This window comes from Triticum urartu, chromosome 5, assembly GCF_003073215.2.
Source record: "Triticum urartu cultivar G1812 chromosome 5, Tu2.1, whole genome shotgun sequence".
NCBI lineage: Eukaryota > Viridiplantae > Streptophyta > Magnoliopsida > Poales > Poaceae > Triticum > Triticum urartu.
In genome coordinates, this window is record NC_053026.1 from 634404076 (window position 1) to 634420337 (window position 16262).

General features: G+C 42.5%; 2 protein-coding genes and 1 long non-coding RNA gene across 7 annotated transcripts; 2 read left to right on the forward strand and 1 right to left on the reverse strand.

Moving 5' to 3' along the window:
* Positions 1-3616: 3616 nt before the first annotated feature.
* Positions 3617-4501, forward strand: LOC125506398 (putative non-specific lipid-transfer protein 14). The gene is made up of 2 exons (XM_048671217.1): positions 3617-4065; positions 4177-4501. The coding sequence occupies exons 1-2, from the start codon at positions 3659-3661 to the stop codon at positions 4184-4186; spliced, it is 417 nt and encodes a 138-aa protein (XP_048527174.1). The 5' UTR covers positions 3617-3658; the 3' UTR covers positions 4187-4501.
* Positions 4502-5098: 597 nt separating this feature from the next.
* Positions 5099-8492, forward strand: LOC125511430. 5 transcript variants are annotated; one of them, XR_007284998.1, is made up of 4 exons: positions 5099-6276; positions 6363-6435; positions 7552-7848; positions 8227-8492. It is a non-coding gene; the product is annotated as an uncharacterized LOC125511430 (long non-coding RNA). The 5 variants fall into 5 exon arrangements; XR_007284994.1 differs by having other exon boundaries at positions 5099-6435; XR_007284996.1 differs by having other exon boundaries at positions 5100-6435; positions 7669-7848.
* Positions 8493-10130: 1638 nt separating this feature from the next.
* LOC125511431 lies at positions 10131-15504 on the reverse strand. The gene is made up of 5 exons (XM_048676802.1): positions 15159-15504; positions 12652-14432; positions 11831-11971; positions 11575-11743; positions 10131-11472 (listed from the first exon to the last, which is right to left on the reverse strand). The coding sequence occupies exons 1-5, from the start codon at positions 15418-15420 to the stop codon at positions 10460-10462; spliced, it is 3366 nt and encodes a 1121-aa protein (XP_048532759.1). The 5' UTR covers positions 15421-15504; the 3' UTR covers positions 10131-10459.
* Positions 15505-16262: the final 758 nt, after the last annotated feature.

Below are 16262 nucleotides of genomic sequence, written 5' to 3' on the forward strand. Positions count from 1 at the left end.
CATCCCCTCTTAATAGTATTGGATTTTCCTATGGACTCAATGTGATCTTGGATCACTAAAAATGAAATGTAGAGTCTTGTGCTTTGAGCTTGAGCCAATTCTTTTGTCTTTGGCATTTTGAGGGATCCACTTTTCAATCCATACCATGCCAATCATTGAGATTTTTCTGAAATATTTATCTTCAAGTAGCATTAGCTCAATGAGCTATATATTATTAGGAATTACCAAAACCACTCAGGGAAAATTGTACTTTCACTCATACACAAGGTGGAGGGAGATCGGGTAATCAATGCCAACTATTGGCATTGAGAGCACACAGTCGGTATGCTCAATTAGGGTATCCAAGTTGGAGATTAATTCTCTAAATGGGATTTCCTTGAATTCGTCTATAACTTTGGAGCTGAAACCGAAATGAATTGGTGGCGAGATGAAGCACAAGCGGGAGAGGAAGACATCACACCATGGATGTGTGTGTTTGTTCGTGCTCCTGTTCGTGTAGGAGGAAGATGATTGTTGCATGTCTTCATGTGTCTAGGCTTAGGCTAGAAGGAATATTGGACTTCGGAGGAGAGGATAAACCCAAAGCAGAAAGAAATAAGAAGGTTTAAAAGAGAAGGAAAAGAGACATGGGCATGGCTGTTCGGTGGAGCATGTGGGGGCGGAGAGAGAAAAGTCATGCTAGCTAACATATTTACGTCAATCGAGTTCTTGGAAATGATTTTTTATTTAAATAACTATCGCAAAATAATTATGGTCACATATAATTACCAAACCTTCTCTGATAAATCCAAGACTTTTGAATAAATCCAAATACTTATATTGTGATGTGGGAAAATAGTTTTTGCTCAAACTTAGTTATGGAAATTCATTTTTTTTTTCATTTTAGCTTTTATAAATTCCCTAAAAACAAGTCTTGGGGTTTTATAATTCCCATAATTATTTTTCTTCAACCTCAAATATGCAAGGATCATATATAACTAGAGAAGTCATTTTATCTCCACTCTCTATTTTAAATAAGACCCAAATCCAAATGCATCAAAATTTTAATAAATTATATATCCATGATTATGAGAAAGACGTTTTATTATCACTATTGAAAATATTTTTGAAATATTGTAAATAATAATAACATTTTTTGAATTTAAATAAAAAATAATCTAAGATTTATATTTGCTGGATAATTATGTTGATCCAACTCTCATTACACGGTTTGGAGAATTACAAATCCTTCTAAAATTCATAGAATTTGATTCAATAATATTTAATGAATTAATTATTTATTTAACATTTCAAAATTTATAACTATTTATGCTCTTATAGGAAGTTTTTCATCAATCAGAAGCAAAATATCAATATGTGGAAGCACTACTCTCTACACCAATCTTCAGTCCCCCAACTGCACCCATGTCCCGACACCTGATTTTACTGAATTCTCGTGCAGCCATGTCATCATTTTTACTTGCTAGAACAACACGGTGGGGTATAGCGCAATAACATGAGTTGTACCAAGCCACTAACATGTCACGAGAGCTATTTCTTATCTCGCCATAGGCGAGGGCGAGCGGGCCCGCCCTTTTAGTGCAGTTTTCACGTTTACTGTAGTCGCTCGCTGTAGGTTTAGGTCTGATTTTCTTTGGTTTTCTCTCTTTTTTTTCTTCGGTTCCTTTTGTTTTTTCACCGATTTTCTCTCAGTTTTCTTTATCTCTTCGCTATAACTTCTGTTTTCATTTGTTTTTCACTCTTCTTTTCTCGGTTTTCACTAATTTTTCATTCTGTTTATTTTCTTCTTCATTTTCCTTTGTTTCTTTTATTTGATTTTCATTGATTTCCTTTGGTTTTCTTTGCTTCTCCTTCTTTTCACCGTTTTAGTCCCGGTTTCTTTCATTTTTATGTACGTGTTTTTCTTTACGGTTTTCATATGTTTTTAGAACCTTTGCTGATAGTTTCTTGTTCATAGGCTTTTTAACATTTTTTATCATTTTCCTTTGTAAACTTTGTTTCTTTGTCAGTTTTCATCTTTTTTTTATTTTTATTTTCCGAATACAACAACATTTTATATACACATTACTTTTTCTAAGTACATACTTTTTATGTATAAATTTTTCCATAAAATTTTTCCATATACATTATATTTTTGTATAGATCAGAAATTTTTTATGTACACATTTAGTATTATTCTAATACATTATTAACATTCAAAAGTATATTTTTCATTTTTCATGTAAATGCATTATTAGCATTTTACATATAAAGTGATTTCTGTAAATGCACTATTAGCATTTTCATTTTTCTATGTAAAGTGATTTCTGTAATATATATATATATAGATTTTTTTTTTGAAATATAAGCAAAAGGAAAAGGACAATGAAAATGTGAAAAAAGAGAGGAAGAACTACCTTCCTGTGCCCGCCCATTTATGGCGATACCTGATGCGAGCGAGCACCACAGCTCACGTCAGCCGATAACATGCGCTAAAAGGCGCTGATGCTACATGTTATTGGCTTACGCAAGCGAGTGCTACAGCTCGCGTTAGGGGATAACATGAGCTAAAAGGCACTCAGGTCACATGTGTTGAGTTCTGGCAAAATATATTTTCCGAGGCCTTATATGCGTGTTAGCTTTTAACTATCTTCGCTCTATGTTTTTTAAATATATGTGCCATTCAAATAAAATGTTCACGTGTTTCAGAAAATGTTCATCACATATTTAAACATTTATACAATGCAAAACAAAATGTTTGTGTACATTTTAAGAAAAAACATACCATTCCAAAAATGTTCAACATTTACTAAAAAAAATCTTCAAACATGTATTTGAAAAAAAATGTTGAGTTACGGGCTGTTTCCACGGACATGGCGTTACAGACAGATGTGTCCCCCCCCCTCCCCCCTCTCCCCCCAGGGTGGGGATCCCTTCCGTCGAAGTAGGTGCCACCTTTCTCTGTAGCCTTTTATTCGTAAAAAAGTGCCAGTAAGCGTAGCATTGTTTTTGAAAAAAAATTGTTTATTATACATTTGTTAAATATATTATGTATGTACACTGAAAAAGTACAGTGTGTATTGAAAAAAGGTGACATGTATTTGAAAAAAAAACAAATTACAACTTAAAGTATATACTCTTAATTGCGAATCAACCTGAGATTGGATGGTTAGAGGGACAGTGGTATCCCCAGCCAACCGAGGCTCAAGTCCTGGTGCTCGCATTATTCCTGAATTTATTTCAGAATTTTCGGCGATGCGCTTTTAGTGGGAGGAGACGTTCCCGTCGACGCTCGTCGTCGACGGTGACTTCGTAAATTTCAAGATGACATGCCGGCTCAGTCTCTCGGAGGTGCTCATAGGAGTAGGGTGTGCGTGTGTGCGTTCATATGGGTGAGTGTATACGGGTATGTGTGAGCGCTTGCGTCTGCCCTGATGTTAAAAAAAAGTATGCTCTTAATTACATGCATGTCTATATGTTTGGAAGACGTTTCTAATTGGTGTCCCCTGAAGTGGTTAGCTCATCCTGCCCTCGTGGACATGTACGTAACCACGATGACGTACGCATGCAACCCACACGAAACAAGCACCGCAAGAACCTCCACCTCCATCTACTCTTCAGTCAGCCACGCCACAGTCCCCCAAGGCGACACTGATCGATCGATCCAGCGACTAGGGCCATGGCGGCCGCGGGGTGGTTTCTAGCCGCCGGAGCCATCGTCATGGCCACCCTGCTGTCAGGCTGCGCCCTGACGGCCCCCGCGGCCGGCATGCCCACGCCCACGCCGCCGTCGTCCTCCTCGCTGGATTGCGTCACGGTGACGTCGCTGCTGACGGGCTGCGCGGCTTTCGTCACGCGCGGCACGAGCGCGGCGCCCCTGCCGGCCCCGGGCACGCCGTGCTGCGAGGGGGTGGACGGCCTGTACGCCGTCGCGGCGGACTCGCCGGACAACTGGCGGTCGGTGTGCCGCTGCATGGCGGGGCTCGTCAGGCGGTACTGGTCCAACGCGTCCGCCATCGCGCTGCTGCCGGGGCTCTGCGGCGTCTCGCCGGTGTCCACCGCTCACGCGGTCACCTACTGCACAAGGTAGACGGAAAATGCTAGCTTGAGTTCGTTCGTTTTTGGTCACCACTCACTCAGAAGCAGATGACAATCGTTCTTTTCTTTGAGGCTAATGGTAAGCTAATTCCCTTGCAGCATCCCCTGACGGTTCTCAGCCTCGGCAAGGCGACCGACAATTTTAAGAGCATGCAGCTTGTTTCAGTTTGAAGTTATCAATTTTGTTCTTTGCTAGTAGTAGAGTAATAGTGATTTTGCTTTGCTACCGGCCTGTTCAATTGGGTGTTGCTCTTGTTGTTAGGAATAATAATCTTCGGTTGTAATGAGTTAAGAATCTATGTGATATAAGTAGAGTCCAGTAGTAGCAGGAGCTGGCTTGCACTCCGATGGCCAAGTGTGATACTAGTTAGTTCGTGTGGATGTGGGTAAGTGGGTTGTGCAGTTCTCGCCGTCGCGTGGGGATGGCCGGCAAGTTGAGGGTTTACCGGGTGCGGAGGAGCGTCAGTGCGGCAGCGGGGCTAGCCTAGTGCACAAATGCGGCTCGTCTCTCGGTGAGAGGCAGCGCCTTTGCAGCGGATGCGATCTAGGCGTGTCTCCTTGCTCCTCTTCTACCTGGCCACTCTTTTGGAATGGAATATTAGGCAAATTCATGATTAATTCTGGTAAATAATGCATGATTATAACAGAAATTAGCATGTAAAAATCTTGCTTTAACCATACATTTCTAAACCTGCAAAGGAAAAAAAGAAAATTTGTAGTCGCCTATCCGCCCTCCCCCCTCCCCTCTAGTTGACCTCCTTGGTCATTTCAGTCGCCTCTCAAAGGAGGGCGAATGTCACGCCTACAACTCACACCAATGAAGCCGTAGTGGACTAAGTAAAGGGGATAAGGCCCAAGAGTCCTTTGTGGCCGACGAACAGTGTGTTTGAGTGTGTTATTATATCACCTGAAATGACACTACAACAAAAACCCACCTATAACAACGCATATCTAGCAACGAAAGTCGAGATGCGTTGAGTTAAACAAACCTCCCACCTCCCCACCAAGGATAACCTCCCTGTATCCACCTCGGTCCAAATATCACGCAACCAACACACAGCAAGCAGGAAAAAAAAAGAACCCAATCTCTTATCTCCCCACCACCTCTCTCCCCGATTCACATCTCCCACCCGAGCTCCACCACAACGCCGCTGCCGCCGCCGCCTCTGATTCGAGGAAACTCCGGTGCTCCCCTTCACCACGCCTCACCAGCTCGTCCCCCCTCTTGTTCTCCTCTGGCCCCGCCCCCAACCCCCACCGCCACGACGTCCTCCACGCCTCTGCACGGCGCGACGGTTCATTGTTGTAGCTCATGTGCTCGGCCCAGCAATCCCACTTCCACACGCGATCGGCTACCGGCTAGGCTCGATGGTGCTGTTCCACCTTGGCTACCTCGACTCCGATGTGACGGTTCAGTAAGGCACCCCTCCCCTCTGCTCTTGCCCTGCCGCTGCTTTGTGGCATGGCATCTTGCCATGGATAATTCTTTGCCGGCCATTACGACAATGATTAATGCTGCCTTATCACTTGCCTGATCCGCCTTTGTGGGCGCTGGCTTGCACCGACAGCCACACCACTCCATGGTTTGTATTCCTCACTATTCTCATATGTGCACAGAAATACTGCTACCTAGGGGTAATTCAGTCATCTGGGTGTACGCATACAAGTGATTCACCACATGGCTGTATGTGTTGATTCAGGAAAATGTGTGCGTTCTCTTTTTCTAAATAGTTCTATCTTGTGATACATTAGATTTTAATTTTTCATGTAGCTATGTGTGTGTATAATTAATTAATATATCCATGAAGATGATTAGACTGTCAATTGAATAAGTTGATAGTATCTCTGGATATCCTAGCTGTTAGTTTCTGACTATTTATAAAAACCATTCCTTCTAGTATCATTTAATAGGTGACCACTATTATGTACAACATCATGATTTTTTTCGAGAAAGAAAACAAATATCTTCTTATCGGTGTTATGAAACCTTACTGATTTCCTTGTAATAATCTATGAATAAGCCCCACATGCATCTCTACGTCCTATTATTTCTCTTTATCTTTATTTCATAATCCTTAATTTCATCTCTCCTTGCTAGTTCTGAAATTGACTTCGCATCAGCCAACATTTGTCTGTTTATTCTTTCTCTTAACACGTAAATCCTCAGGTTCAGAATGATGATACTAGCTAGTGCTTATGGTATGACTTATGATCCACTGATTTAGATATGTAAAACTTAAATGTTCTTGCAAGTACTTATGAAGCGAATCCATCATTCTTTGCAGTGCCAAAATTTCTTACATATTCATCTTTGGGAGAAAGATCAAGGCATATAGTGGGCTACTTCTGCAAAAGGAGGTACGACAGCATGATTCCAGCTGGGTAGTAAACGTGTAGGTGATTTACATGACATTATCTGCAATGTAATTTAAAAACCGAGGTTGAAAAAGTTTGTGTATTCATAATTCAGATTTGTCTTATTCCCAAGCATCTATATAAATTAAAATCATGTGAAAACATACTTGTTATCATTTAATAGAACCACCTGATTTAGCTTTGTGGGAATTATGTTCTCTCAACCTAAAAAGCACGGACACGGGGACGGAAAGACGGGGATACGCATACAAGGACACGGGATACATTATTTTTCAAAAACAGTCGTTCGGGGATACGGTGAGTATATATAAAATAAATAAGAAATATACAGAGTCAAAACAGAAAAAAACAATGAAACACTGCTGGGTCTGGATCCCACAGAGGATAGTTCGTATCTACGAACACCAGGGACCAGGCTGTCCTTTGATCTCACCCACGGACGGGTGGCCCCGGGGGTGGCGCTCCCGGATGCCATGCTCCCTAGAAACAAGTAGAAATCATTCAAGCGAGCACAACATGGGGAAGCAATTAGCAGCCTCTCAATTGAAGGAAATCATGTCACAAAGATGAAGAGGTTGAGGAGAGGCTGCTGGCCTTGGGGTTACCTGCTCGAGTGTGGTTGCCTCCGCGAGGAGAAGCTGCTGGGGGCGGTGGTCGAGTCCAGGTGGCGGCGGCGCGTTCGCTGCTGGTTAGCAGCAGGTCCTTCGTTATGTGGCGTGCGTGCGTACGAGAGTTTGTATTGTGCCGAGGCTATTATTGGGCCTCCCGAGTCCCTCAACGTATCCCAGCCGTATCGATGCTTTTTTCTTTTCTTTTTTTAATTCAGGAATCATGGGATGCTGCGGGATACGTGTATCCCAGCTTATCCAGGCGTGTCGCCGTATCCCGCTGTACTAGGACATCAAATCGGCAGATTTTGCCGTATCCATGCTTTGTAGCTCTCAACTTCAAGTACTTCTGGAAATTTGAAAATCTCTACATTTATATGTATTGTTTTGAGAACTGCAGATCTTTCTTTGCAATCAAGGATGCTATATTTGTCGATGTACATAGTTTTTGGCATGTACCTCACTGTATCTTCATTATATTCTTTGTAAGGTGTTTAACTCGTTTAACATAAGGACGCTCTTTTCAAAAGGCCCTCTTTTCTCCGTCTATATAGCATAGTGCTATGGCTGGGACTGTAAAAAGTGATCAAATTATGATATTTCATAGCTCTTTAGAGGTGATGATATATGTTGGATGACGAAACAAGGATATTGTTCTGGTGCTTGCTTCGACTTGGGTGTTCAGAGAAGTGAAACTTTAACTAATCTGTTCAGGGAAGCAACATATTGCATTTAAAGTGAAGCTTCCTCTATGATATGGAGATGCAATCATCCATCTAAAGACAAGGTATGCTCATTTCTCTATTGTGTGAATTCAACATGGCTGAGCAACAATTTATTTGCTCATACTTTTTTCAATATTAATGCTTATTGCAGTTCCTGCTTAGCTTGGGAAATCCAAAGAAGAATGTTGCCCTTGCTACACTCCAGAGTACTGACCTATAATATAAAACAAAAAACTATGGGTGTTGACTTGGTACTCCCTCCGGGAGTAACTGTTTCTTGGTTGACATAACCACTAAAACAAAATTATTAGTCATATAGTAAGATTAACTATCACATGTCCTCCAACCTTTATATGTTGCTCTTTTGTTTAAATTTTACTTCCCTGTTAATTGATTTTCTTTGATGGTACCTTGTTATTCTCATTTCTTTGTTGTTGTAGATTGCCAAGATAAATCGATGATGCATGGCTCAGAAGTTGATTACAAGATCGAGAAGGTGGCTACTACTAGATAGTTTCAGATTATGTTTTGGAATGTAATTTTTAGGGTCAATGTTTCAAACACTATGTGTTTAGATGGCTGAGTCGTTCAGTGCAAGGTTGAGAATCAGACTATTACTAGATAGTTTCACATATTGTAATCTGTGTATCATGTTCTTTGTAAAGCAATCAAGTTGATTTAATATATGTGACCTTTCTCATTGTTATGTTTGTGTCTCCTATGCATTATCAACATTAATGCAATAAGTTCTGGATGCTAATATACAAAATACCATTAATTGTCCAAGCAATACGATAATTCTTCTAGGCATTACAATGGTCATTTTCTAGGCTAGCCACCAACGCATATGAAGTGTTGTTGCTCTAGCTCTATATGTTGCTATCTTACAACACTTATTTATGCCGTTTACCAACGCATGTATATATGTTGGTGTAGACCTTTGCAACGCCACCAACAGCAACGCATTTTAATCCGTCGGTGTAGACCTTAGCAACGCTTATATGGACATACGACAACACATTGATGCGTTGCCAAAAGGGGGTTCTTGTTGTAGTGCGACAAAATAGGCATGTGGTGCATGAGGAACTAAAAGACCCCCTTCTTTCTCTTATACCTCACCTCTCGATGTCTTTGTTCTCATCCCCAATTTCCCTACCAACTCCCGATATGAGTGATGCCGATCCCTTCTCTGGGTCAGGTTGTCATAGGGCAGTGGCCGCCGGAGCTAGGCAATGGGAAAGTAGGAAAATAGAGAGGAGACTGGCAGAATGGTGGGATGTGGTCGTACGAGGGTCGGGGTGAACAACGACAACGAAGCCGCGTGCAGGGACCACCACGCAGCCAGTGGCGGAGGGACATTTTCTAATCCGAGGACCTTAAAAAAAGTGTTCCTTTATAATTTTTACAAGGCTAGGGAGTGTGGCCCCTGCTGGCCTACACAACAACAGGAGAGGCCCCACGAACCAACCTCTGGTTGGATGGTTAAAGGGACTGTGGTATCCCCAGCCCATCAGGGTTCAAGTTCTGATGCTTGCATGTATTTCTGGATTTATTTCAAGATTTTCGGCGAGGCGCATTCAGTGGGAGAAGACATTCCTGTCGACGACTAGGTGCCTACGGTGACTTCGTAAATTTCAAGGTAATATGCCGTCTCAGTCTTTCAGAGGTGCTCATAAGGATAGGGTGTGTGTGCGTACATAGGGGTGAGTGTATGCGCGTGTATAAACGCTTGCGTATGTACTATGTTAAAAAAAACAGGAGAGGCCCCGAGAGCACACCGTATCCGTCGACCTGAAGGGCTCAAGGCTTTAGAGCTCACACGGCGAGTATCATGCGATCTCACCTAGACATGTTGACATGACATAGCACTAAATCAGAAAAGAGAGGATAGCATTGGAATGCCACTTTTAATCATATAAAATAATAAACAAGATCATCTTAAATAAATACAAATACATGTAGTTATGCATGATTCTCCTCAATGACTAGCCTGAACACCAGCGCAGCTAATGGCTGGCCGTCCAAGCTGCAGCTCTATCAACTTCAGTCACAGAGAGGTCTGGCTAGGTAGCGAGGAAGGGGGGAGAAACAGGTGTTGATAGACCAAAAACAGTAATTAACCAAGATACGTACTTGTATGCGGATTGCATCATTGGTGATGATACCACTGAAAGAGTTGTGAAATCACAAAAGCAGGTGTCAAGTCATGAGCAACCCCACAGCGTCTCAAAGAACCAACAGTATTCCCGCTATAAAACTCAACAAGCAAACTGCAGGATTAAACACACAAAATGGGGCCAAGAAGATCTTCACAGCGACATCTGGAGAACGAGAACCGGAAACATAATCAAAAGGAACAGTATGTACTCATAGCACATATACATGTATTACATGTTACAATAATATATATAGGTCTTAAGTAATGTGCATGACGGACCTTTCAAAGCATACAACGAGATAGGACGCACGCACAGCGCATATTTACAGAAAGCTCAGTATGAGCCATGAGTTGAGATTATTTTCTACTCATAATAAAGCTTCAGTTTTAGCCATCACGTACTACGACGGTTGATACTGCAATTTATGTCACAATCTCCGGCTCGCATACTGCTAAGTTAAAACATATATATACAACACACACAAGGTTTGCGAATCAAGGCGGCCAGATGCCTTTCACTTCAAATGGTTTCCTGGGAGGAAGAAGTCCTCCTTCAGCACATGCTCCCATTCCGGGGGTGAGTTGCTTAGCTGCTCGTCATGCATTTGCGCACTTGCAGGTTCCGCTGGTGCTGAGACAATAGGAGACTCTTCAAGCAATGCACTGACGTACTGGCTGGCAGTTTTGCTATCCACTTCATCAGATTGGGCCCTGGACCCAGCATCGTCAGGCAAATCAGTCTTCTGGACTAGCTCATCATGCGCCCCTCGACCGAAATGTTTTGTTTCAAAGTGACCCGCCCAATCATCAGAATGGAAAGCCTCTTGTCCATCGTTCACAGCGCTGCTATTGTTACCTTCACGCCTTTTCAGGACTTGCAGCCTGGCCATAACCACGTCTTCAAGCTGACCGAATTCATTCTTGCTTGCTGTTTGGAGCTGATGAGCATTGCCCTCGTTTGATGAACTTACATCATCACTACAGAACATCAAATCTTTGAGCTTAGCCATAAAAGCGCCATGGATTTTGCTTTCACTAGATTCTAACTGCTCTATGTTGGTGTCCTCATCCAATGGGCCTGTATTGTTGTTACAGCTTGTGAAATCGTTAAGTGCAGCAATGGTAGCACCATCAGCTTCACCACCTTCACTGCTGCTTGCTTCTGAACGCTCTTTGATGATGTCCTCCACTAAAGAAGTTATCCTATCGTCAACAGCATTATCAAAAACAGTGTCATCAACAACATCTGTCCTGTTATAATTACTTGTTCCCTTCTGCAGCTCAGCATTGACCTGACGGGAGCAATTTATACTCTCATCACGGAGCTTCAGAACTTTCAGTCGAGCAAAGACATCAGCATCAACCTTATCACCTCCCTGAGGTAGCAAGGCTGCATTGCCGATATTGCGCTCTTTCACATGGTTTTGTTGTTTGCTAGAACCAGCAATCCCTTCAAAACATACAGAGTTCTTGTGTTTGGGCAGGTTAGAGGCTTTGGCTTCTCCTAATGAATCGGCAGGTGCTGCAGCTACAAGATTATTCAACACACAGGAGTAAGTGAATGTTACGAATTGTCCAGATAAATTAAGGCACACTTACTTGCTACACACGTACAAACAGAAGCACTAACCTGTTTGCTGATTGCAATGTTTTGTCGCAAGTTTCATGCGGGCAAGTTGCAGTTCATACTTGAGTTTACACATGGAAGCTTCAGCTTCAATCCATAGATTCTTATATATCAGCATTTGTGCATCTTTAGTATCACCAATGACATTCTCTTCTGGAAGTTTAGTAAGATCCTGCACGCAAGAAGATGGCAATAGTATAAGTTACATGATTGAGAGGATAGCAGATACCTAAAACATTCCTAAGTAATGAAGCACTACCTCCAAAATAAAAGCTCTAAAATCTGCACCAATGTTCTCCCAGTCAAGTCCATCAAACTTCTCAGGCTGATGATTCTTTCCATGGCACCTTGTATTTGTTTGGCAGCAGTTTCCATTGACATCATCATTTTTTAATGCAGCCTTGCACATGAAAGTAAACAAACCAAAATGAGTCAACCAATAATTTCACGGCCATTTTCATATTTGTATAGAAACACAACTGAATTTAATATTATGTTACTTAATGACAAATTTCGAGTGGATCCAAAAGTGGACCCTTGCCAAATGATTATTAAAAGATGGGTCAAATAAATGAAAATTCCTGGCCAGGGCATTAGCTTTGTACAGCTAGCAAACAGATCATGATGTTAATTAACTAGTCGGCCCGAACAATGTAAGGCCAGACAATGGATGTTGTAAAGCAATATCAGCAGCTGTTAACACTGCTCAAAGAAAGCAAGAATGATATAACGTTTCAGCAAATAGTGGACATGATCTCAGTTATCATGAACCAAAAACCATATCACTACCAAAAATAGAAGCTTAGTCATTCTTAGTACGGAAATACCAGGGGTAGCAAAAACATGCAACTAGTCAAAGTGAACAATAAGCATTCATATCAGCCATACCGCTTATATACAAGTGAGAAAACTTGAATACTTACCAGGTTGTAATGTACATCTTTTAATTCTTGAATCACAAGTTCAATGAATGTAGTACAAGTCATATAAAGTAACTTTATAGTAGTAGTATTCATGAAAGCATAACTTAATCAAGTTGGTGATACCTGACAATGGTGATTTTGTATCATACATCCATACCTTGCTTATCTTGGAACTCAAAGAACTGAGATTGTGTATTGTAGATTGAACAAGTGCATGTTCAGATTCCTCCAACTCATAACCACCATCGCAAGTAGATAGAAGCACTACTGAGATATTATAAATTGACTTGATTAAGTCTTCTTGAGTCTTGGATCTGCGGGTAACTTTATCTGAAGATATCTTCACCAACTCCTCAACACCAGCACTGCAATGGGATAAATGCTCCAGACCTTTCTTCACAGGCATCTCCGAGTACAGACCTTCCAATGTTGCCACAGCTTTATGGACACAAGTATTTCCTTGTAGACTTTCTTTTGTTAAACTCCTAACCTTTGCAATTGGAGCTGCATCAACATTGCTTGAAACTTTCTTACCAGAATCTTCATTCATGCCCACAACATGACTGGCGAAGTCTCTGCCTAACACTATGGGTTCAAATGTTCTTTTGCCAAGAAAAACACCTCCCTGTTGACCTGGTGTTACTCCATTTTCGGAATTGTCTCCTGTCTTACAGATCACGTGGTTTTCTCTTCTGGTGCCTTGATCTACAGATACATAACTAGGGTGGCTAGACCTAGCCATACCATCGAAATCCCCAACAATGGATGGTTGTGCATCACTATGACCTTCAGATTTTTTACACCCTGAAGGCAGACTGAATGAAGAAAGACAATTTACGTAGTAAGGTAGACACGAATCACTCTCGGGATTTGATGTGTCATGACACTTGGGAAATAACACAGAATTACTTGTACCAAACTCAGAAAGCTTCTTGCTTTGGTGCAAATCATGGAGGTCACCTGAGCCATTAGCAGAAAAAGGAGCTTCATCATTTTTCACACCAAATGATGACTGGAGTACAGTTGGTGTCCCTTTCCAACAAGGAGAATCAACAACAGGATTATTTACTTCAAGTGGCTCGATGAAAAGGTCACGAGGCTGAGAAAATGCATGTTCTGAAGGAGAGATATTGGAACATGATGCTTGTAAGCTCTTGAAACCAGACTTCACTTCTGATGAAGGCTGCACAGGTCTCCCAGATTCAGAAGTGTCACCTGAAAGATAGTTCTCTCCAACTCCATGTCTGTTAAGTGGATAGGTTCCTGGCTGCACAGGCCTCCCAGTTTCTGAACTCTCACCCAAAGGATAGTTCTCTCCAACTCCACGTCTACTAAGTGGATAGCTTCCCATTATTCTCGTACCATTGTCAGAGTTACTCCAGTCACCATAATGTTTATAAGCAGTCTGATGTCCAAAGAGGTCTTTCTGTTCATTCTGCATGGAGTCAAAATAATCAAGATTTAATCTGCAAGGGTTTATATATGGTGAGGAAAATGCACTTTCCAATATATGGCCATCTGTTGTGGGTGACAATGATTTTGTTGTAGCGCATACTTCAGGTGAGGCAGAAACAGGTGGCATGGACAGGTTGTAATCCAATGGATATGTTGAGGATGATGGAAGATGTGCCGTGTAGTTATCATAAGCAGAATACGGGGAATGCTGATTCACGGGCTGAGGTGTGGAACAGGGTTTTTTATCTAAGCAAGCAAACATGTTAGGAGAACCAGAAGGCTGATGGATAACTGATGACCCAAAATCACTTGGGAGGGCCTTTGACGTTCTTTGGTAAATTCCAGGATACTTCTCTTCCATCCACTCGGAGCTGCATGTTGTGAAGGGATGTGGCTGCTGCACGGTGGTACCAAAATGATTCCCAGTGTATAAGCCATTGTGTGTATTCTCAGAAACCAGAAACCCATCAGAATTAGCAAAACCTGCATAATTTGGTTGCTGGCGTTAGGTAACAACATAAGGTTAATCCATGCTATACACCTAGACATTACTGCAATGTGTTGTCCTCCACGAAATTGCCCATGACACTAAAATTACAAGGCAAAACTAATAACATGAACAGTGAGAAGCATCTAGATAATATCATGGCTCATGACTAGCTGACCCATACACGTAAGTGCGCAATTAATTGTTGTCTCTCAAATTTCAGAAGTACTACTTCCGTTTCAGTTTACAAGTCCTACGCGTATATCTAGGTTGCCAATTTTATCACCCTAATATAAACTATATAACACAAAAATTATACCTTTTGAAAGTAGAAACTCCAAAGTTTATGTTGGTATATTTTTTGTAATATATGACTTGTATTAGATTGGTCAAATTGACGACCTAGGGGTACGCGCACGCCCTGTAAACTGAGAGAGAGGTAGTAACTCAATCTACTACTCCCTCCGATCCAAATTAAATGATGCAGCCTCTATACAACGTCCATTTTACATTGTATAGAGGCTGCGTCAATTAATTTGGACCGGAGGGAGTAATATATTTCGCAAAATTACAAATTACTCAACATGTCTGAGATCCCAAGATGCAGGGTATGTGTGTAACCAACTATCGCCGCCATGGAAACAGCAATCAAAATTAACAAACCGCGAAGCACGATTCCACGGGCCAGCCCGGTAACGGGAGAAGAGAGGGCGTCGGCTCACCTCGGTACCCGGCCGCTGCGCCGGCCTCCAGATCCATGTAGCTCGCGGGAGGCTCGACCCAGGAGTCGTACAGCGACGGCGCGGTGCGGAGGTCGGGGTAGGGGCTAGGGTTAGCGGGGGCGTTGGGGACCGGATCGGGGGTCGCGGCCCCGCGGGTACGGCCGACGGTGAAGGGCGCCGCGGACGGGGAGAGGTAGGAGAGGGTCGCGTGCGGCTGCGGGGGCGGCGGCGGGGAGGGCCGGCGATCGCCGGAGTACGCCATCGTGTCGTGTCGACGCCGGGTTGTGGACGGATGCGGCTGCTGCTCGGTGCGAAAGCAGAGTGCGCGTCTCGCGTCGGCAAGGTGTGGAGTGTGGGTTTGGTGGATCGGGTCGGACTTTTTTTTTCGGTGAGGGGTTCGGGCCCTCGGGAGGGGAGCTGGGCCTGACGGCCCGTGAAGTTGGTGTGCCCCGACCTGCCGAACGCTCGCAAACAACCAAGGGAAAACTACCCCTCAAAAAAAAAGGGAAAACTTTGTTTTTGCCACTCTAGTTTTTGCCCACTTTGCTTTTACCACTCTAGAATTTCACATCTTACTTTTGCCATTCTTAGCTTTTGACAATACATCACAAATGCCATTCCATGGCAAAAATGAAAATTTTTCATTTCACTTTTGCCACTCTTAGCTTTTGCAATGTATCACAATTACCACTCTCAAAATTTTGCTTTTGCCACGGAATGGCAAAAGTGATATTTTGTCAAAAGCTAAGAGTGGCAAAAATGAAATATCAAACTCTAGAGTGTCATAAGTAAAGTGGGCAAAAGCTAGAGTGGCAAAAACAAAGTTTTCCCAACAACAAACGGCGGGAGTCACTAGTTAACGAGCGCTCTTTTCGGAGCCTCACAACAATCACCGCTACGTGTCGCATTTTGGACGCTCCCTTCGAGTTTTGTTTTATCGAAAACATAAAAAAAACGCATTTTCTAGTTTTTTTTCTTTCGCGATAGATACGGGAAACGAAAAAAAGACGCTTTTTGTTTTTTATTTCTTTTACGAGAGGCACGTTTTTGCTTCTGAAAGGCATGATTTTGCTTTCTGGAGAGCCACAGCCATGCCTTTCAAAA